General features: G+C 38.0%; 1 protein-coding gene across 2 annotated transcripts in view; it reads right to left on the bottom strand.

The window, feature by feature from the left end:
* LOC128019693 (mannosyl-oligosaccharide 1,2-alpha-mannosidase IB) overlaps positions 1-24,266 on the bottom strand; it is a 76,711-nt gene that overhangs the window by 43,846 nt on the left and 8,599 nt on the right. For both annotated transcript variants that reach the window (XM_052605814.1, XM_052605813.1), the window contains one exon: positions 20,631-20,889. In XM_052605814.1, coding sequence (XP_052461774.1) covers positions 20,631-20,889 — 259 coding nt within the window. The remainder of the gene's footprint in view (positions 1-20,630; positions 20,890-24,266) is intronic.

The raw sequence follows: 24,266 nt of genomic DNA, 5'->3' as shown, positions 1-24,266 counted from the left end.
TTAAAAGGATGGGTGAGATTCATATCCGAGCCACATTTAGACATGTCTTCAAACTTTGGTGGAATACTTCCTCCAAATGCAGAACACATGTGACTAGGCTGATAAGGTGCGTGAAAAGCACAAGGATGAAATGCTTGAAAAGCTAGTGCTTTTTAAAGCATACTGTGGTTTTTATGTTTTATGTAAGCTAGGGTATGCATACAGTGAGTGACAAATTTCATCAGAAGCATAGTATAGTACAAATAAAAAAAAATAAAAACGATGTATTTGCTCAGCACATGTGAATTTTTCAAGGTAAGACGGAATAAACAAAGACTGCAACAAATATAAATGTCTGCTTTGATGAGCACTTGTGCGAGTGGAATTAAGAGAGACAAGAAAACCTAGTTTAAATTAATACAAGACATTTTTCTGTCATAACTTCTGGAGAGAAATAGCAGACTTTTTGCATGCAATCAAATGGAGTATATCCCAACACACTGTACCATTTATAGAGTGTATAAAAAGGTTGTTAAATTATGAAACAGCATTTTTTTTTACGACACAGAAGCATTTTCCATTTGGATGAACTAACTTTTCAAATGTGCCTTTAAAGGGGTGGTTTAGTGCTTTTTTTCTAGGCTTGATTGTGTTTATGGGGTGCAGTCTAACGTGTTATTCCACACTGCTCTGTCCCTTCTCTGAGAAATGGGCTGATAATTTCCTTATTTTATGAACCACTCCCTCAGAAATAGGCAATGGGCTCTGATTGGTTAGCAAGCCCAGTGTGTTGTGATTGGCTAAAACAACGTGCATCTAACAACGCGCATTAACAACGCACATCTAGATTTTAATATAAGGCTTTATCCTGATTAAAGCATTAAACATGGACGCACATCCATGTTTAACGCTTCTCATAGCTATGTGAAGTGTATAATTGCAACAGTTCATTGCTGGAGCTGAGCTGAATGAGAGAGCAGGGAGACGTGTAGAACAGTATTAAGAACCGGTGCTTTAGAACAGTGGTTCCATACCTTTTTCCTTGGGGCCCCCCCTATGTACGTATTTAACAATCCGTGACCCCCCCCCCCCCCCATATATATATATATATATATATATATATATATATATATATATATATATATATATATATATATATATATATATATATATATATTTATATATATATATATATATTAGTGCTGGGAAAAAATTAATCGCATCCAAAATAAAAGTTTGTGTTTGCATAATATACATGTGTGTACGGTGTATAATTATTTTGTATATAAATACACACATATGCATGTATATGTTTAATATTTTTACTAATTTATATATAAATTATTTATATTTATATATAATATAAATTATGTATAAATGTATATATACACATGCAAAAAAATAATTAATACATGCATATGCGTGTATTTATATACAAAATAATTATACACAGTTCACACACATATATTATGCAAACACAAACTTTTATTTTGGATGCAATTAATTTTTTTCCCAGCACTAACATATATATATATATTCGGTTCGATACAGCAAAAAGAAAGAAATGCCAGAGAAATTTCCTTGATTACTTTTTTTTTATTATTATTAAAACTAACATAATAAAGTGTGATATTTTTTACTTTTGAGTAATTCTGGAGCTATAATTGATTCTTCTTATGAGCATATAAAACAAAACAGCTTCTTGGAAAAAAATGAAATTGTAGTAGTTATAAACCAAGGTTTATTTTATTTCAGATTATCATTTAAGAGCAGCAATTGTATTCATGTCAAAATAAAACAGACGTAATGTTACTTGAAGGCATTATAGCCTACTATTCCTGCCAAACTTTCATGGTTCGGTTAGTGTTACTACAGTAAATCCTTGGTGAATGTTGCAGATCTGGACACTGGATAGTTCATTCACGGCACAATGTTTCTTCCTGGTTTCCACGCGCTGTTTGATCCGTTAATAACGGAGAAATGTGAATGTTTCTCTCTAGAACTCTCAGCGATGTTATTACTTCTTTTGCAAATTCAAATGCTTTCTGTACTGGATCTCTTATTAGCAATGTGTAGTAACAGCGTCGCATGATCACGATCGGCTCGCGCTGCACTGGTCCAAACTGATAAACGGTCCGTCAACCACACAATAACGAGCAGTTTCGTTCCGCTTGCATTATGTTTGCCATTTGATGTTGGTCACTGTTGTGGTCGCGTCAGCGTCTCTTTTACATTATGAGCGCGCTTGCCACGCGCAACGGGCCTACATTTGAAGTAACGAAATTGTAATTGAAATTGGCATTGTTAGCATATGTTTTTTTTTAACTTTGAAAAAATATTTTTATATAAAATTATTAGAAGAACATTTTATGCATCTTTATTCCCCTCAAAGCATATCCGCTCCCGCGCCCCCCCCCTGTGAACTCTGGCGCCCCCCTGAGGGTTGGGAACCAATGCTTTAGAACATTGATTTTGAAACTTGTGAATCCATTAGAAAGCAAAATTTTTACGTGCACCCCTAGTTTTCTCTTCCTCTTCTCTAAAGCAGCACAGCATGAACTCGCCCCATTTGATGCCTTTTCCCAAGGGCAGGTATTATCTCGGTTTGTTATGTCATGAACACAGGAAGTAACTCATTGTAGTCCCTACCAGAAGTTTTTGTAGGCTTTAACCCTTGTGTTATGTTGCGGGTCAATTTGACCCGTTTAGATTTTCTAGTTGTTGGAAATACTGGTTAACCTATGTTTTTTTTTCTTGATATTTAGTGACTTTTTCTCATTTATCATCATGAACATGCTTGCAAGTTTCAACATGCTGGTGTTTTTTGACATATACAAACAAAATTACTATTACGTTCATGATGTTCGCGGGTCAATTTGACCCGCATATTTTAACGCTCTAAGGAAACTGTACTGAACCAAAATAATAACATTTCTTGGTTATATTTAGTTATTTTATTATTTTACTACTTTATGAAGCTAAAAAATGAGGATTTCCACACTTATTTCAATTGAGAAAAAATATTTTGTAAGCCACAGATGGTAAAAATTACCTATCATTTATTTTTTCAAGCTACCTGAAATAATATGAAACCTTTTTTTCTTTTATTGATATTTTGTGACTTTTTCTCATTTATCATCATGGATATGCACGCAAAGTTTCAACATGCTGGTTTTTTTTTACATATACACGCAAAATTAATATTACATGCGTGATGTTCGTGGGTCAGTTTGACCCTCATAGACAGCCATTCAAAAGAAACTGTACAGACACAAAATAAAAACATTTATTTCATGTATGTCAGGGCATCAACTCCAGTTCTAAAGTGTAAGTGTATCTAAAAGTTATCTAACCCTAACCAAAAACACTTCAAAAAGCTAAATCATTGTGTTCAAAATTAATGGCAAATTACAAATGACAAACCTGAGCTACCCAAAGAGATTCTGAACATGGAGGGCAGAAACGTGCATCTGGAGTCAGACCCACAGAAAATAAAGGAGTGAACACAGATGATAGGTAAAAAAAAAAATGGAAGAGATGTGAGGTTTGCCCAACCAAGCGCGACAGCAAAACCAGCACCATTTGTGTGAAGTGCAAGAAAATCAAATGCCAAAAGCATTGTGCTGTGTGCTCATCATGTCAAAAGTAACTTCATGACTTTATGAAATGAGTTTACAAAACAGCCAACTGAAGAAAATAAATATTTCCATTATACAGCTACATTTAATTGTTCAGTTGTGATGTTCTAAGAAAAAAAAGCAAAAAAAAAAAAAAAAAAAAATGTATATGCAAAACAAGTCAGCATACTGTTTATTTTCAAATTTTGTCAAAACAAAATATCTTTAAAAATGGTTAAAAAACATTTTCATTAAATCATACCTTCAGATATATTTTTGGGGGAATATTTGACAAATAATAAAATAGTTAATAAAATAGATAATAAAAGTTTTCAGTTTGTACCTGAATCTTTGTTGTTTTTCATAGTGTGATTTTTGAGGAATTGTATTGAATCCAATTAGGGTCAATTTGACCCGCTCCATAAAGGGTGTACGCAGAAATCGAACAGTGCACAAGGGTTAAACATTAAATTAAACATTAAATTAAATTTGTTACCTTGCAGATATTGATCATGCTCAAACAGCAACATTACACATTAATGTTAAAAAAAGTGAAATCGCAATGAACCACCCCTTTAAGAATGTGTGGTTGCTAGATCTAGAACACTCGGGGTATATATATTCAAAACACAAATTTCCCTGATTGGTACATTTGCAATATGCTTCAGAAACTGAATTCTTTTTGAAATGACACTGCATCTTACTTGATACAATCAAGACAATGAAAATACAGCGAGATGGTCAAACTGTGAAAAGACTAAACAAATCCTGTGTGAACAGCCACTAAGGCATCTTAACTGTAATGGCATCAGCATAGGGTAGCACACCTTAAAATGCTGACTAGGTAGACAGCTTCCTGGGGTTCGGAATGGAGCTTATGAACAGAGATGCATTAGATGTCTCTGGATTTTGTCTGACTGTCAAGTGTTGTTGTAGGCTGCCATCCGAAGCACAAGTCATGATTTTCCCCCACAGAAACCCAAGAGGGAGCCAAGGCAATGAAAAGAAGTCAATAATTTCATTTTGTTCTCTGCTTTCAATCTTTGCATGACACACTGTGCGCACAAAAGATTATGAATTACCACAATGCAGTCTTTCCTCTAGGATTCCAATGAACTGAAGGTTGGCGGTTGATTAGACTGATTGTTAAACCCGTTTTGGGTAGACAAATTAAAGCCTGTGATTAGGAAGAAGCCTAAAATATGAACTGTAAGCAGATGGAGAGCTATGAGTCTTCAGATTTCTTTCTCCCTTTCCTTTAAATTCCCACTTGATCATGCGTAACTTCCAACTTCTCTCATGTTTTATTCAAGGACTGTTCAGGGTTGTTCTGCCTGTCAATTAACAGTTTTGACTAAGTACAGGCCTTGTGAAGCATTAAGAGCAGAGCCTATCCAACACGAAGAGAACTTAAACTGGCGGTTAAATTAAGCTCATGCTTTAAACTACCACATGTGTCCATAGGGACGCAAATTCATGAGAGCTGAACAAGTTCAAAAATGTTATTGTGCTTTTCACGAAATGAAAACAAAAGACCAAGCAGCATGGTTCAAGATTTTTTTTTTTTTTTTACAATTATTATCTTTCTTTCATCCTCAGACAAAACACAAACACACTAAAGAGAGTGACAAGAGAAAAAGAGAAAAAAAAAATGCAACTTGAGTTGTATGTAAATTCGAAAGGCATTATGACCCTTCATTCATTATTCCACAGTATTCCTCCATGGACCGCTTCTTCATTAAATGTCTTACATGCAGTGCTGAAAGACTCTAGATCATCAGGTTCCTGAAAAATGAGGTTCCTGTAAATGAAGGCAGCACCGTATCGCTGAGTCTGAAAGCACTTTTATTCTTAAAGTCCTAAATGAGCACCCGTTTCAGCAGCCCTTCCAAAAACCATGCCAACACACTCATGCAGATTCCCAGTGCAAGTAAAAAAAAACCTAAATTAACAAATAAAGCCAAAAATTAAAACAGATCTGCATGAAGCATTAAAGTGACATGGTTTGGATTCAAAATAGAAAATTTTGACAAAAGGCAAGTCGTTCTCAACACAAAGCTCATTTGTACAACACCATTCAAACTGTTCTTTTCTTCTCATTTAGGGGCACTGTGCAATGTAATTTTCTGATATTAGGTTTTATTTTTTTTAAATCTGTATTCATCAAGCAGTTCTGTAATTTACTCTGTAAATTCAGTATTCAGTGAATCCACACAAAGCAACAAATTGATTTACTGGATGGGTCCCTATGGATCGGCAGTCGTGTTCATATCAATTCCAGAGCAGACAAATACGATCATCTCCACCCTCCCATCAATCGAACAGTGCAATGTAGAGAGAACAAAGAGAGTGACAGATGAGCCTTGTAGGTGCTTTCTGCTCAACCGCTTGAGTGACGAGGCAGGCCCATTGTTCATTTCAATTACCATTCGGCTGCCAGCACACTTGTTTGAACAGTGATCAGTGCTGTGGGTGGATTGGCTGTGTCTTCAGAGTCCATGAAAGTGAGAGTGTAAGGCTTAGTTCACAAAATGTAGTCAAAAACAGAAAAGATTTTCCCTTGCATTCTTAAAAATGTTCAAGTATACAAGACTACGTTTAAAAAATTATTGGCATATCCACAAAAACAGCCTAAAACGCTGTATTACGTATGCCAGGCCAGTATTTGGTGCTGTCACCTTGTTTGGAAACAGTTCCCATAGGAAAGTGACAATTATATGTTGTTTTTGATGCGTCTCTGCTGTTGGTTGTAATATTAGCGAAGTAAATCCACACTTCTCTGAAGAATTGTTAGCAAACTCTTGAGCAGCAACAACAGTACCATGTACTCCGCTATGGTTGCGTATGTTTGTTCGCGATTGCCTTTAAAATCCACACGTACTGCACACGTCAACATACCTAACACGTACTATGCAAGTGCATGACCTCACCGTTTTCAAAACTCCCAAACGTTTTGGGTGTTTACACGGAAGCAATAACTGTGGCGTTTTCAGTTCCCAAAATACCATTGACATGTAAACAAACAGGCAAAACACATAAAAAGTTTCCAGTTTTGGGAACGTTGTTGTGTAAACTGCACTAAGACAAATTAGAATGCATGTTCTCAAAATCTGTGGTTACAATGCATCACCCTCTTTCCTGAGGGGCCAATCACCTTTCTTGAAACTGTTTGCTGCTTCCAGGCGCTCTAATATGATTTTTCTCCTCATTATCATTGGCCTTTTATTTTTGAAGTGCATGGTTGGTTAGGGAGCAGCAAAAGTACTTGGGCATGTTACAAGGGGCTTGCTGCTGGTTTTTCCACTATGTGCTGGGATTAAAGCATGAAAGGGAGATCCTTTTAGAGCACATCATACTGTCTGGAACGATTCCTAGAGCAAAGACAAAGCCAACACTGGAGCAAAGGGTGGAGAGTGAGAGAACGAGCGAGACAATAGAAAGACTACAATATGCATCCAAAAAAGAAAGAGAAATGAGAAAAAAAGGGGAACAAAGGGAAAAGAAAGAAAACAAGTGACAAGGCAAACAAATATCTGGTAGAAAGAGAACAGTGGGAGAATCAATCGTTTCAGCATGGAAGAGCTCACTCTTAGACCACTATTCACACTAGAGGTTTAGGTGAAGAATGTGCCAACTACTAAAATTACAAAAGACGAGTAAACTAATCTGCCTGAAACAGATAGTAACAGATTAGTTAAAGGAAAATTCTGTTGAAAATCACTTGCTCACCCTCATGTATGACGACTTCTGTGAAACATTAACATTAATCAAGTCAATGGTGTCCAATGTTGTTTGGACCCCAGCGCTCTTCAAAATATATTGTGTTCCACAGAAGAAAGAAATTCATTAGAACCAGTTGTTCCCAACTGTGCACTCCTTAGGGGGATGTCAGAGTTCACAAGAGAGGCGAGCACACTTAAATGCTTTGAGGTCAAATATGGTTGCAAAAAACCCTGATCCAAACTAGGGATATGTCACAATATACCAATATTGATAACCATGGAATTTAAAAAAATAAATACTTTAATAATACACATATAATACTATTGTGAATGATCCAGCACCACCAACATAGTAGGTGGCAGCATACTGCTGGTTGCCATGAGTCATAAAAGAAAACAACAACAACGCAGTGTTTGGATGACACTCTACCTACACTCGAATAAAGTTTGCTCACTGATTAGAGTGTGTTTTGGATTTGTAACAAAGATGATGTGTTACACAGGCCAGTCTGCAGGAAGATTTATCTGTACACTGTTGTACAAGTAATGCTTACAAACGCTATATCAGCCTTATTCCAAATGATCAGGCACTGACTGGAACCAGCTGATAATCAATTCCTTGGATTTAATACATGGTCTTTCAACTTCCCAATCAAATGACGCAAAAAAACCTGAATGTGCTCACACATCATAAAAGGTATGGAGAGAAGTGTAGAAGACCTCAGATTTTAAGGATGGAGGATTCAAGGACAAAAAAATGCAGTCACTACTGTGTGTGTGTGTGTGTGTGTGTGTGTGTGTGTGTGTTCCCTTATGTAAAATCTCATCATTGCTGAGGACAGTGAAGTTTCATGTAATCAGCTAATTACTGTGGTGCTTAAAAATACAGCATTTAGAACCTGCAGCAAACACACGCACAAAGAATGTGGAAATGCCCTCCACTGTTTCCTCAAGGGGGAGCTGCATTAATTAATATTAACCCCCACCAGGCACATGCAATTCATTCATAGATCACTTTTTGCTCTACAGTAAACAACAGAGACAAGCAACTGTGAAAAGTCAGCAGCGAGGTCAAATAAGAATTGCCGCTCTGAAAGTATAAGCAGCGGAGCTGCCATTACCAGTTGCCGCTGGTGATGTCCTGAATCCCAGTGATTGATTTAGACCATAGAATGTATAAAAACATGGACGTAATGTCTGTGACGTCACCCATAGGTTTCCGAAGATCATTTTTAAAGCCAAAAGTGGGTGAAGGCGGCCGCTATCATCCCAGATAATCGGAAAAGGGCAAAAGGCGGGAGCTGATTGCTGAAACCACGCCCACCTAGCTTGACAGTGGTGACAGCAGCTGCAATCCACCTGTCACTCAAGTGGCCACACCCTTAATTATTGAAAAAAAAAAAAAAAAAAAAATCACCCCCCTCGGTTATATACAGCCATATAGACCAAACAAAAAGTACTAGGCTGTAAACAGGTTTCTTTTCTGCTGTAGAGTTGGGCATTATAACATGGGGAGTCTATGGGATTGACTCCCTTTGGCAGCCAGCCTGTAGAAGCCGGTTGATGAATTACAGTTTAAGTCACTTCCGTATGGGCTTCATGAGAGAGAGCGGGAGGTTGCCGCTTGATTTAGACTACTCCCATTTCTCCAAAGAGCTGCAGGTTGAAGTGAAGACAATATAACCGATCCACACAGACAGAATCCTATCAGACAGAGTCTCAGCACAGTAACAGTAAATGCAACAGTGATAAATTGACTTTAAGAACATTCTGACACTGAAAGGATAGTTCTGTTTTGGAGACAGCCTTTAAACATCACACTGCACTACCTTGTGACATGTGAAATATAACCCATCATTCAACTAATTCAGATATATTGGCCCTTCATTTGCTGTTCAAAGTCCCCGTTTTAGCTCCACCTTGACTTCACTCCACTGCATCTGGTTTTGTTCTTCAAGAAGAGCTCGATCTAAGTCTCAGGTGTTATGAATAACATGCCCTGATGTTCAGGTGATTTCTCATGTAATGCAGCCTCTGATGTTGTATTAAACAAGAAATTATGAGGATCAGCTCCTATTGCACTCTGAATGCCCTAAAACCAAAATGGCATAGACGAAGACTGTCCGGTCCTGCTGTCTGAATGCAACAGTTCTGTAGAGTTCCGCTCCAACCCTGATTGAACACACTTGAAACAGAAAATACAGGTCTTCAGGATTACTAGGGTGCTTCTCAATCGGAAGGCTATATCCTAATAAGGCTGCATACTTCAGCTGCCACATCATCAAGTGCTGTTGAAGGCCTTCTCAACTTCAAGGATACTTGGAAGGCAGCCATCTTTTCACATCCTTCATTTGAGGTATTCTGAAGAACACATCAAGTGTTTCCTTTATGTCTTTCAATCACCCACAATCCTGTGAACATATTCCAATTCATAAAAATTGATGGAAAATAAGTCCGCACTGAGGTAATCCACTTTCATATTTTAGAGATGAAGACATTGTGCTTTATATTGTTTCATTGTATATTAATCACAATGCTAAACTGTCCATGATGTAAACCACTGTGAGACCACAGATGCAGTCAGTCACTGAAATGCATAAATAAAACATCAGACAATATAAAGATTTTTAATGTGTGTGTTTGTAAATTGATTTTTAATAAAGTGAAGTGACGTGACATACAGCCGAGTATGGTTACCCATATTCAGAACTCTTGCTATGCATTTAATCCATCCAAAGTACACACACACAGAGCAGTGAACACTCACACACTGTGAACACACACCCGGAGCAGTGGGCAGCCATTTATGCTGTGGGGCCCAGGGAGCAGTTGGGGGTTCGGTGCCTTGCTCGGGGGCACCTCAGGCGTGGTTTTGCCGGCCCAGGCTCAAACCCAGAACCCCAGGGTCAGGAGTCAAACTCTCTAACCCCTAGGCCACGACTTCCCCATAACATGTTCATGCTGTGGAGCAGAAACATTTCTGGTGCAGCCATGCAGACTTACTATTTATTATATTCGATCATATTCTCTTAAAGTTTAAGTATAAGAGTACAATATATCAACACAACAGGATACAAATTAAAACAATTCATAATTTATATTGGTTATGTAATTTTGCACTTTACTGTGTCATGTGTCCTACTGTGTTGTGTTGATTTCAATTACACTTTTAAATACAGGCACAAGAATTCCCTCAATGACCTTGACTGCTGCGTATAGTTTCACCTTCTCCCCATCTCATCTTCTGTGCATATGCACAGCCATGAACCTGCCCTCTGATGCTCGTCGGGTCTCAGCACGCTGCAGGGTAAACGCTCACACTGCCAACAAAACTAACATTAACAGCAGCGCAGAGCTCCGGTCTCTCACACCAATATGCCACAAACACAACATTCGCCAGATAATTGGCCTGGCAGCTAGTAGACGAGATCTGACGTATTACAAATTGGAGCTCATGCAGCTAATGACAGTTCAAGTTATGTTTTTACTCCAGATCCCATTCCTCCTGAGGAGAACAGCCAAACCAGTCAAAAAACAAGCGCTTCCTCGATGATCCCGGTTCATGTAGATCAATCCTTAAGATAAGAGTTCTATGATTCCGTGTCATGGAAAACCCGGATGGTATCACAGAATCAAATCAAATAAAAGTTTGGTTCAACTCAAGTCACCTTTATTTATATATGCCTTATACAATACAGACTGTGTCAAAGCATCTTTACAGTACTAAACAGGAAAATAGTGTCAATAATGCAAGAGGACAATAACAAACACAAAAGTCAGTTCATTATTAATTCAGTGATGTCATCATCCAGCTCAGTTCAGATCAAAAAGTATTTGAAAGAGTCGACAATATTGCAAGAGATTAAGTGAAGAAAGACCAAAACAACAGAATAAATTGTGACAAACACATTAATATTGTACACATTACTAATGAATTTCTTTAAATGATAATACAATTATTGTAACTTAAATAAATCAAAATTTCTTCTCCATGTTTTAATTTTAACTGGTGACCTCTGTTGTGCAATGCTTGGTTTAAAATTGTTCCGTTTTCATTATTACATTTAAAAAAAATGAATGAAATAGTTTTGCCTTCATATGGATTACCACATTTTAATAATTTACAGTAAAAGAAAAAAATTAGTAGTTGAAAGTTTCCATTTGCTAGACATGCTTTTTGATTATAAAAATGTAATTAAAACATTCAAATTGAATTAGAGCTGTCATAATGAAATTTGTCTGACAATTAGTTGTCTAAGAAATAACTGCAATTATGGCAAATTGTCTGCTTTATGGGATAGACGATTATGGCGATTGTCTGCATCTTAATCACAAACAAAGAAAACAAAAACAGAATGTTTTTGAATCAGATGCTTTGTGGAATTATGCTACATAAAACATCTGCAGGAAACAAAAACAGCAGAAAGGCTGAATGAGAACGCAAATTGACTCTCAGAAGGTGGCGCTTATGGAACAGCAACGATAAAGTGTTTCCTGTACACAAAGCAGCACTGCGCTTGTAAACACTTTGCATCTTTGTTTGGTTGGAAGGTGTATTAAAACTAAAATCAATCACGAATTTGAAAACAAATTGTGCAAATTGTGCTGAAGGAGCACAATAAGTGTGGTTGTGTGAAATGACCCTGCAAAATTCCATAATTATTTGATTCCATAATTTATACCTGATTTTCTTCTACAGTTCACAAAAGATGATATTCTGAAGAATGCTGGTAAAGCACTTTTGGTGCATACTTGACGCTCTACAGAAAAAAAAATATATAAAAAATTAATTCATATAGGTTTGGAATGATGTGAAGGTAATCTATGACAGAACTTTAATTTTTGTGTTAAACATCCAATTTTCTCAGTAACAAAATCAACCCTTTAAAGGGGGGGGGGGGGGTGAAATGCTCGTTTTCACTCAATATCTTGTTAATCTTGAGTACCTATAGAGTAGTACTGCATCCTTCATAACTCCAAAAAGTCTTTAGTTTTATTATATTCATAAGAGAAAGATAGTTTGTACCGATTTTTCCCGGAAAAACACGACCGACTGGAGGCGTGACGAGTGGGCGGAGCTAAAGAATCACGAGCGCCAGTAGGCTTTTGTTGAGAGCATGTGGAAGCTGTGACATTACCCAGAGCCGTTGAAAATCATATTTAACGGCTCTGACATTACCTTGAGGAAAAAACCATGGCTAACAGTCAGATTCAGCCATTTATTTATGATCCAGAATCAGATCCCGAGGCTGAAACTGAACGAGAGCAGCAGCAGCAACGACTCGCTCCGAGTGGGGCTCGAACCCGGGTCTCCGGCATGGGAGGGGACGCACTAACAAGGAGGCAGAGATATTTGAAGCAGTTTTACTCACCGCCTACGGTTCCAACACACGATCCTGACCCTTTTTCGTTGGGATTGCATCATCCTTAAGAAATAAACAATGTGCAAATCCGTCGTCAAACTGGGCCATGTTTGTAAAACAAGCATCTTCGAAATGCAGGGAACAAACACAAACACTTGCACAACTCCGTTGATGCTCTGTAAAATAAACTCCATCCACTGGTCCCTTAATGCTGTTTTTTCTTTGGTAATCTGTGCAGGGTTGTCTTGCCCTGGGAACCAAAAACACACTCCTTTTGTGACATTTCGATACGGGAGCGCGCGCTCTTCCGGCAGACGTGCCCTAGGACCCATATAAGGAAATTCCGCTCCATCTAACGTCACACAGACCCATACTCGAAAATATATATATGGGAGTCTGCTGTTTCTGTGCTTACCTTGTGAACCAGTTCTGAGATTCATGTTACAATATCAGGTTCTATCAAAAACTCTTTTAACACACACACACACTTCAGATGCAAAATCAAACAACAAACCCTGACAGAGACCAGGAACAATGTACTTTCTTATCGTTCTCCTCTGAGCTTTGGAAACATAGCAGCTAATCCACAATAGAAAGATGAATTCAGCACTTTCGTTTATCACAAGAAGCAAGAGAGGTGTGCTAGTTTAGCAAAGAAGAGAGAGGGGCATTATAGAATCATCTTCTCTTGTCAGCTCCAGTCCCTTCAACAGGCTCTTTAAAGCTAGCACTGCGCTAATTCAACAGCAGCTCAGTAAATCAAACAAACAAAAAACAAAAGCATGAGGGTGCTTTCTGTGGGCATGCACACAAAAAAAAGTCACCGGGGGCCTCTTCTGAGGTAGCAAATTCGGGTCCCACAAAAGTTTTGCCCATTTGGGCCCCATAACGGTTTTCTGTGGGCAATATCCCCCATGATAACAGCAGAGCAGAGGACAGTTAAAACTTGTTTTATTTGTCAAACTTATGTTTACTTTTATACATATACCATGCCCTCTGTAAGTACAGTTATGACAAAATTGCTGTCTAATTATGATTAAATATGATTAAAAGTGACAACACATACAGTAGATGTTTTACCAAATAAAAAGTAAAGCACTTTTAAAGTTTCATTCCCTAACCTGATATGAGCATAAGTACTGGGACAGTTGAGCTTAAAGCAAATGTAAAAGTTTAGAAGCTAATATTGTTGCAAATCCCTTGTGTGCAATCACAGCAGTGAGTCTGCCAGCCATATTTCCTGACTCTTGGTTTCATCCACTGAAATGCTTTTCCCAGCCTTTAATACAAGCATTTTCAACTATTCCTTGGTTTGGGGAGTTCCTGCCCTTAGTCTGCTCTTTAGCTGGTAAAATTCAAGTTCAATAGGATTTAAATCTGGAGACTGACTTTGGCTATCACCATCATTCGTTAAGTCATCAATAAAGTCGTGAGAGCCTGTTCCAGAAGCAGATGAAGTTGTATGCTTAGGTAGGGCTGGGCGATATGGAGCAAAAAATATATCTCGATATACGATATATATCTCGATATCTTTACAGGAAAAATAACCCCCCAAAAACTACTGCAAAAACAAATATGGCAAATATTACATGTTAAGGGGCCTATGAAACATTTTATTTTTTTCTTCACCATATGTTTTATTGTTACCTAATTCTGTGTTTTAGCATGTGCAATTATTTAAATGCATAAAAACAACTTAATTAGTTAAAAACAATTCTTAAAATAGCCTTATGTGAAATGTTTTTTTCCCTTCAGAAATTCTGTGTATTTACATTTTTCTGATTATCAAATGAAGGCATAAAACATTCATTTAATTTATCTTTTAATTATTTAAAATTAAGCAAACTTTATTTTTTGGTAAACAAAGTGGATTCACTATTAACAATAAAACATGGGAGAAATGTTGTGTGATTATTCCTTATAAAATTATGTTCGTTTCATTTTAATAGTAGTAGTAGTGGGCTATCTACATTCTGCTGTACAATAGTAATAGATTTCTGTCAAATACTTTTATTTTGACGGGTTTACCTTTACAGTTCTGTGTATGTGATACCACAGTCTATGATGTGATATGAGCTAGTCTTACTCAAATCAAACGGTTAGATGCTCATGAAGTGACTCTCAGTGCAGTTCTGGAGATGTTCCTCATGTGTTCACGTCTTTATTTAGAGAGAGGAAAGACAATGAAATCAGCGCGAGCGTTACGCGAGCTTCCGTGTTTAATGAATGAAGACGCGCTTCTGCTCCATTTGTTCACGCAGAACATGCAGGATTCATATTTAAATAGACTTTTCCGGGTTAATATTTGCAGATATTAGTCCATTTCGCGATTTGATGTAAGTGCATGACCAACTTTTGATTAATTCATTTAAAATTTGACCAATTCCGTGACATTCCGCGTTAAACTGTAAATTCCATTTTTATGACTGTATTCCGCGATTCCGTCCGCGTTTCATTGGGTCCTACAGTAGACATTTGCCTGCCGTTCGCCCTACGCCTTAAAACTGAAGTATGTCCATATAATGGAGCCAGTTGTCTTTTTTTTTTTTTTGACTAGTTCTCTACACGCGAGGTGAGAGGGGACAAAAGCAAGGAGGCGGGGGGCGAGCGAGCGGGGGCGAGCACAGCACAGGGAAGGCAAACAAGCAAAGTGACGGAATGTGGATGTCTCCTGTGGACAGTTGATTGTCAGACCATCACTCCAGCTTTCTGGAGGTTGTTGGTGATTTTACAGACACTTATTTCAGGGTTCTTTTCACAGCTTTTATAATTTGTCCGTAATCAAATGCAAGACTCAGAATGCAGAAGCAATGGCTATAACTGATACAGCACACTTTTCCCTGCTTTTAATATCGACCCGTGAGTCAACTGTCCCAATACTTGTGCTCATGAATTTATTTGGCACAATAAAAGCATGTGAATAAACGGATAACTGATTGGTTAATTTACTGTTGACATTCATTGTTATTACTGGTATTCATTACTGATGTAATAAATCATTAATATTTCTGCAAGGAAAAAGTAATACTTAATACATTACATGGTGCGTCAGCTCTTCAGAACGGGATTAATTCTAGCCAATGAGACTGCTGGAACTCTGCATAAATCATACCCATTTTATTGGCTATTTTGATTATGAGTGCATAACTTGTCACTGGTTTAAATGACAAACTATTATAATGGCCAACGGGCTCCTTCAGATCCTTTTCTGGGGTATTATGTAATTTAAAATTGCATAGGAAATAATTTGGCTAGATTTTCGGCCCTAAGTGGGGCCACACGGGCCTCAAAGGGGCATGTTTGCTGGGTAGTACACATGAAGTAAATCTGGTGTGTTAGCATTTTTTGAGTGGTAAATCTATTGTAAGAGTTTTGTGTGACACTGTGTCCAAACCAAATGCAATGTGCTAAGATTATATTGATAAGAAATGTATCGGTCTACATCAGGTACAACATGGCTACAAGACGCTACAAAATCAATCACAATTTACAGCCAAGCAGAAGAGTGTGTGGGTGGGTTCTCTCTGCAAACGAGGTCTCTCTTTCTCTAACAAATCAGATAAGTACATAATCAAATTCATGAAAATGTAATCATTTTAATATTATTCAAAACACATACTGACTGACACAATTGTTTTTCCATCTAATACTTATTTACACAGGGTTCACAGTTTGAAGTTCTTTTCAACAACTGAGGGAAATTATCCATTGTTTCTTTAATTATGCATATTAAAAGTCATGCAGAAATGATATTCAAACTCAAACTAAACAGTTTTAATATTGTACAAAACAAACTTAAGATAATCACTGAGCCATCAAATGCTGTTTTGGCTAGTCAAGACAACTCGATCATGAAAAATTTACCTTTTACCCAATGATGTAGTGACACTTCTTGTCAGGACACAGTCAAGTAAATCTAGTTTGTTAGCATTAAATAAGTGAAACTACTGTAAAAGCATTATGCGTGGGAAACTGTATTAGCATTTTTTATGAGGTAATTATTTAAATACTGTGCTGTGAACTAGTGCATGTGTGGGTGAGCATAAAAGTAAAAAAAATGAGAGAAATTCACGAATGTGATGAGCAAGGCACCGTCCTAGACTCACACATACTTCTAATACTGGACTGAGCTGCGATTAAACCGTAACAGCTCTTTAGTCAAACACAAACACAGCTGCTAGCATTTAAAACAAGAAATGAGAACTGTGTGGAAATAAATGGTCATCAGGACACTTCTAGTGTCTAGTTTATCATAATCCACTGACAGAAACGAGAGAGTCTGTTTTTATTTTTTTGTTTTTTGCGAGAAGTGTCATCAGCAGCCAGTGCGCTACTCACTCACTCTGAGAAAGAAGAGAAAATGGCCAATGATGCGAACTGAAGGCTATGGAAAGGTGAGTTTAGGAAGTGGAAGTAAAGTGCATCAAGGTAACAAAGTGCATTTAAATTAAGACAGGACACGCACACCCAGAGAGTAAAAAAAACGTTAAGGCGCCAAAGTAAGCAGCAGATAGCCCCGCTGTGAGCAGTCTGCTGAGAGACGTTGGGATGCTGGATTTCATCCTGCAGGATATTCATACAAATATATGCATCTATGCGAGTGTGAGGAAAATAAAATAAAATAAAACAAAAGGTGGAAGATGAATGGCAGATGTCTCCTCTATAGCCAGCACAGTGCATAAATATTCCATATTCCCAATCTTAAACCCATAACACACAGATAGAGCAGATGGCAATGCCCTGTATTCCCTCATCCACATCACTCTGCAGACCTCTCATTACGGCTAATTATGGACTTTTCACAACTCATTCTTTACCGTGGGTGAACAATCTTGTTCCTTGTTCCATGTATTATAATGCTCCCACATTACCCTCGGTCAGTAGCTATTTAAAGAGCCAGTAAAATGAAAATTCTAAGCTTCCTATCACTGTTTATAAGTCCTGTACATTAGGTTTAAATCCATCCAAGGTTAAAAAACCACTGTCATTTTGTCAAAATATCATTTTAAAATGACCTCAATTCTCAGAGATCCCCAAACGGTTCGCGCGAAGCTGTTCAAAAGATTCAGTTTCCTTAAACCCCACCTTTCGGTAGCATACTGTGTTCTGATTGGTCAACTAACATAGTCAGGTTTGATTGGTTGTTCCGCCCACACCTCCACGGTAAACTATGCGTTAGCATCTGTTTGGGGTGAATTATGTCTTATTCCTCTCATCGCGAAGCAAACAGTAAAATAAAAAAACTTGAACAGTCTCGCTGCTTTTTCTTCTGTGTGGGTGTATTCAAACCGCGCGCTTCAGTTTGAATCTGAATAGCGATTTCAGCGCGGGGGCGTGGTCACAATAGATATAATGAAGGGAGACATGAAAAACAGACATCGTTTTGTTTTCATATGGATTACTTTCTCACAGAATATCTGTTTTCGGCAGCACTTGTTTAGTTTTAAAGTAGACATGTCAAGCTTTCTATAGATCTCTCTATCATGTCTCTTCGTTGAGTATTCACGGAGTTACACTTCATTTTAATGACGTGTTTGTACATGACGATCAGCGCAGACAGGCTGCAGACAGCACACATACTGATAAGATGCTCGGGAGAAAACAAACACATAACTTCATAATCATACTTCGCGTTGTGATTCGGAGATGCTCGTTGTTCTAAATAAAGTTGGTAATGAACCCTCTTTTATGGCCAAACGCTTTGAAAATCCCGCCTTGTACTCACTGAGATTAGAAAAGCAGTCATCAGTGAAATGTTGTGAACACAACAAAAGGGATTTGTTGTACTGCTCTGGTATTGTGGTGAAAATGGATTTTAGCCATTGGTTCTTCTGATTTTCATTCTTTGGCAGTGAAAATAAAACAAACTTTCCTTTACAATTAAAAACACACCGTCTCCTCGACATGATGCTCTCACACCAACCAGAGCGTGTGTGTGGGGGGGTGGTGCAGGTCAGAGTTCCGTTTCTCCCAGGACGGTAGGTCGTTTCAGCGATTCAGAGTCGACTCCTTACTTTAGAAGCCAATAACTTTATAAATCGTGTACTTTTTGGTTTAATTACTTTGCACATTGTTTACACTGATGGACTGCTACATCATACACTGTAATACAGCTCATTTTTGATTTCCCATCTGTGTGGCTCTTTAAAGGTAGTCATGTTTTTCATACTAAATGTGTGACCTCTGAGTTATTCGCATATTTACTACTACTAGTCATGTCACTTTTACTTAAAGCACTTTATACAATACAGATTGTTTTAAAGTAGTAATAAACTGGAAAAAATAATCAACTACGCAAAATTTAATAAACGAGGAAAATTGGTTCGTGGTTGTTAACAAGTGCCTAAATGTGGCTATGTGTAAGGATAAATACATTTTTGTTGGTCGCAGAGCTTATTTTCTGCAACAATCTAAATGCCAATAGAAAAATACGTCATCACTGCAGCATTTTATAATGTTCAGCAGGGGTGTCCAATCCTGCTCCTGGAGGGCCAACGAGCCAACAAAGTTTAGTTCCAGCCAACTTCAACACACAAAGCTGGAAGTTTCTAGTGAGTCTCAAGACCTTGATTAGCCGATTCAAGTGACTTCAATCAGGGCGATGCTAGCTAAAGAGCTACTGAATGAGTCATTTAACTAATCAACAAGCAATCCTGGTATTGCACTGTGTTTTTGATCAGGAACTGAGGAAGGATAGCAGCTTGGATGACACCAGAGCAGTTTTTGAAAACAGGTTAAAATTGGTTTGTTTCTTTAAAAACTACATGGTGTTAAAAGTGACTTAAACCTGGGGTTTACTCAAGACATTAGGCAGAGTTTAGCTGCAAGGTGAAAAGCTCTACTGCAACAATCATCTCAGTTCACACTAGGGATGGGCGATATATCGCATGCGATTGTCATGCACATTTCGTCAGTAAAGCCGGTTCCCTGATTAGCGGTAATTGTCCATCACCTGCTTTCAAATGGAACGTCATTTAATAGACAGAGCCCGTAGATCACTGACAAGCTACGCAATATCACGTTTATTATCAAAGGCAATTCATCTGGTATAATGAACGTGATATTGCGTAGCTTGTCAGTGATCTACGGCGATTTACCGCTAATCAGGGAACCGGCTTTACTGACAAAATACGCGTGACTATCGCATGCGATTTATCGCCCATCCCTAGTTCACACCAATTACTCCTGGAACATAACCATCATTACCAACACACACATTTATGTGGGGACAAAAAGTACGAAACAAAAGAAAAACATTTATTTCCAGGTTTATGGGCTCATTAGAGAGAAGCAGCTACTGTATTTGAACATGAAAATAATGGCATTTGCTGCAAGCAGTGCTGACTCATCATCCCCAGCCCACAGGCTGTTGAGCTTTATGTAAGAGGTCTTAAAGTGTCACCGCCAACTAAAACACATTAAACTTGATCAATATTAAAAGTCAAGTAGCTTTAAATATTATCTGTGTCAGTAAAAAAAAACAGTAATGCCTGCCTTAGCAAACAACTCTAATAGACATTTTCCAACTCCAATAGACACCTGTTCATTTAGGAACAGATCTCACACAGTAAGACAAATTTTGTGGTACATCAGGAAGAGTGAAAATCAAACTCTGCATTACATCAGTGGAAATCTGTAAAACCATTCTAAATAAATCAGCCAGTGACTATAACTCTCTAGAAATTATTATCATCCAAGATTGCAACCCATTGTAAGAAGATAATTATACCTGTGGAGAGCCTGGTTTGATTAAATATGCAACAGATTAAATGGACCAAAACTTTTCAATTTAAAAACAAACAATACAAAACCATTTCTGTTCATCTCCAACCGATGCACTACCATGAGAGAATACATCGGCAGAAGTAGCAAACATTAGAAGGTAGAGTATGTTTGCAAGTTTAAAGCATGAACACACACACACACACACACACACACACTCCTCTCACCTCTCTGATTTTGTCCCTCTTTTCCTTGGTGTCAGGATCCCCAGGGTCACCGTCACTGACCCCTACCAGTTTGGGCATAGGTACTGGAGGCAATGGTTTGGGTCCATCTTTCTTCTTCAGGTCCTCAGCTACCTTGGTCTTCTCTGTCTGGATCTCTGCCTTCAGCTCCTCTTTGGATTTGCGGAGCTTTTCCTTCGCTTCCTGCAGTGCACGCTCATGATCTGCACGGATCTTGTCACGAAGGCTCTCCTCTTCTTCCCTGCAGGCAAACAGTGAAATATATCAGTAAAGAGTAAATTTAATTGTTTTGTTTTTTTGCACGGACAATAATCACAGACTTTTACACTGCTCACAGCTTCTTTGATGAGGCAAACAATCTACAGCAAATGAAAAACAGAGCATCTCAACATCAGCTTACATAATGCCGCTGGACCTGTGTTTCTGCACCGCTGCTAAATCTACAGCACCAAAGCAAAGGAGATTATATTCATACATTATAAGCTTGCAGTCTAAATCAAATGTGATGGGTTAAAAAAGCCGGAGGCTGTGAAATAAAACAAGAGACAATAAACAGACATATACGTCTTTCAATTGCATTGACTTTGCTGACAGAAAACGTAAAAACAAACATGCAGATAACAAGTCAGGAAGTCATACAGTCAGAAAGACTCGAGATTTATTGGTTTAGATCATTCTAATGAACTGTATACGGAATCAGTAGTTTTTGAATAAACATTTGAACGCAAATCATTACATACATTCGTGTTCGACTTATAATGAACTAAGAGTACTTACCATACGTAATTGGGCTGTGTGACTTAATTACTAGCTTTTTTTCATAACTGTGTAGGTTATTCAGGAATCATTCCCAGAGTGCTTCGTAATAAATGCGACTAAAATGGGAGTAAAAGAATGCGTTTCAACAATATTTTCTTTAGTATGCGTGTAGTTAAGAGCAATTAAGTTGGCAGAGTGTGGGAGAAGGCACAAGAGACTCATCATATAACGCAAGCCACAAAGAAACATAATCTGATGCCAAACACAAATAAAGAAGAATAAGGGTGGGGACAGAAGATTTTTAGGTCCTGTGAATCAATGAAGCACACCAGACTAAAGAGAGAGCAGGAGGGGATTGTAAGGAAAAGAGGTCAGGTGGATACAGTGACACAGAGAGTGATATGCTGGGGCGACACGGGTTATCTCAGACTGGTTCTCTCATTGTTAGATACGGCCTGGAAACGTTCGCCAGGTGACAGTGAGGCTGAGTGTGGAAGACCGACAAAATACCTGCTAACCTATGCTGTCTTAACATCTATTTCAATGCATTACTTAATATTTAGCCACTATTTTGCATTATAGTGCTTCATTAGCTTAAAAGATATATGCGCCGGACACTAGTGTCATTGTATCGGAGGATAAGAGCTGTAATTACAGTAAAGCATTACTAAGTGCTGATGTGTGCATTTTTGATGTGCGGGGACGTGCATGAACTGGAAAAGTGTGGCACTAATGGCTCCTTGCGAGGGACATGAGAGCAAAGGACCTCGCTAATGAAAGTAAACACCAATAACACTCTGCATTGCATTAGAGACATCTAATGTCTATGGTAATGCTCCACTATAATGGATTTACCTACAAATCTCAGCCTGCAACCACTCGCCCCCTCTCACATAATTCTTCTGGATTTTTTATTTTTTTGGCTGCATCATCTCTCCCTCTTTGAAAGGCTTCTCAAAGCTACGTTAAGAGTCTAGGTGATTTGATGGAAGGCTTATGATGTCAAACATGCAATTAGGAGCATGTCAACATTTGTCTGAATCAATAACCCCAACTGAGACGAAATCAGTCCAGGGCAAATCAAAGTGGGGCTGCATTAACATGTTTAGCTCAATCCATTGTGCACGGTCTACTTTCCATGACAAATTCCATCATTTCCAGGCATTTATGTAAAACCACCTACAACGGTTCTCAACAAGCACTAGGGGGAATATTCTTAGTTTGGAACGTAAAGTTGTTATTATATGAGCTCCTTATAAAAGTGCTCCATGTATAAACATTTTGGTCCTGTTTGATAAATATAGTAAGCACATTTTACAATAATAGCTATTTGCTCTGAAATGACTTAAATGAAAAGGACCATAATTTCAACCATCGCAGTCAAGTAAATACTAAAATACAGAAAAATTATAGTTTTACGTACCCACCAATCGAGCTTCAAACCTCAACCGCTTCACTAGTGAGGGTACTTAAGGTAACATTCATTCACATACAGCACACTAATATGACAGTGGGCGAATGGATAAAGCACAGTATAGTTTGAAATCACGAGTTTAAAGTTTGTCGATCGTGCATTCTCCAGTCAAGCTGAACTCTCCTTCTGTCCGCATTAGATTTGCATGGACCGAATGTCAGTACACGCTATCGCAAGATCTCACAGCTTGATTCGATTAAGTCTGCAGGGTTTGTGAAATTAAATATTTATTAGACATTCAAAGATTTGTTTAAATTATATAAATGCGTATTTGCTGAATGCTGTCAGTAAACGAAAGTATTACAATGTTTGCTTTTCTTATACTATTAATATAAAAACAATAATTAAAATACTTTTATATACCTTTTAATTCCTTTGTTTAAGAGTTCTATGATTAATAGACAGACTTCTATCCGCATTAGACAGAACTGTTAAATGGCGACAGCAAACAATGAAGAGGGAGAATATGAGCTCTGTGTGCGCTCAGGTGCTGCAGTTATCAGCACAGTCAAAATAAAAGGCCTTTGAACACATTGGCCAAATAGAAAAACTAATCAGCTCATGCCGATATTTGAAAAATGACATATCCAATATATTGGCCTTGGCAAGATATCGGTCGACCACTAATCAGGATAAATTTTCTGAATTGCTCACATATTGAAATGGATACGAGTTAAATAAATATGTATCATCAAGGAGAGCTTGAAGTATTCAGCACGGTTATAAAAGGAACAAGAGGAACACATTGCTTAACTCGCCCACTGATGAACCAGCTGACTGTATGTGCTTTCCTTTAGTATTTAGTTTAGTACAGATCCACAGTGCCAGCAAATGTTTATGTGAAGGTACTTGCATGGAATCCCTTAGAGAATCCTCTAGAGATCGTCTCCAACAAAATATCACCTACACCTGCGGAGCCACGTGGCTACTGGCCCATTTCACAGAAATGAGAAAATAAGGTCAGCAACTCATATTTCCAATATCTAGTTCAGGAAGGGCTTTCTTCCACCATACCTCGCTTCCACGGCTTGTCTTGCCTTTCAAGAGTTCAAAAACACAACACTGTGTGGCGGTTTCTTAATGTATCAGTCTCAGCCTGAAGCTGCTCTGGGGAATAACAGCCTCCTGGTATCAAATGATGCATAGAGGTCCGACTACAAACTTTAAGTGGACAGCAATTGAGCGAAGCGGAGCTTCTCTTTATTCCTTCCTACATTTTTCATGTCTCTTTTTAAAAACAAATCTTCTTTCAGACTTCCATGTCTTCCGTTCCGGTCCTGTTTGATGTAAAGCTTCCTCATGAGGAAAGACAGCTGTGCACCGTGGACTCTCAGTCATTTTTAATCACTTTAAATGGAAAACCAAACCGGAAGCAAATGGGTGCG

This window comes from Carassius gibelio, chromosome A9 (genome assembly GCF_023724105.1).
Source record: "Carassius gibelio isolate Cgi1373 ecotype wild population from Czech Republic chromosome A9, carGib1.2-hapl.c, whole genome shotgun sequence".
Taxonomy (NCBI): Eukaryota; Metazoa; Chordata; class Actinopteri; order Cypriniformes; family Cyprinidae; genus Carassius; species Carassius gibelio.
The sequence above is the reverse complement of the archived record's forward strand: the minus strand, read 5'-3'. Positions and strand labels throughout refer to the sequence as shown.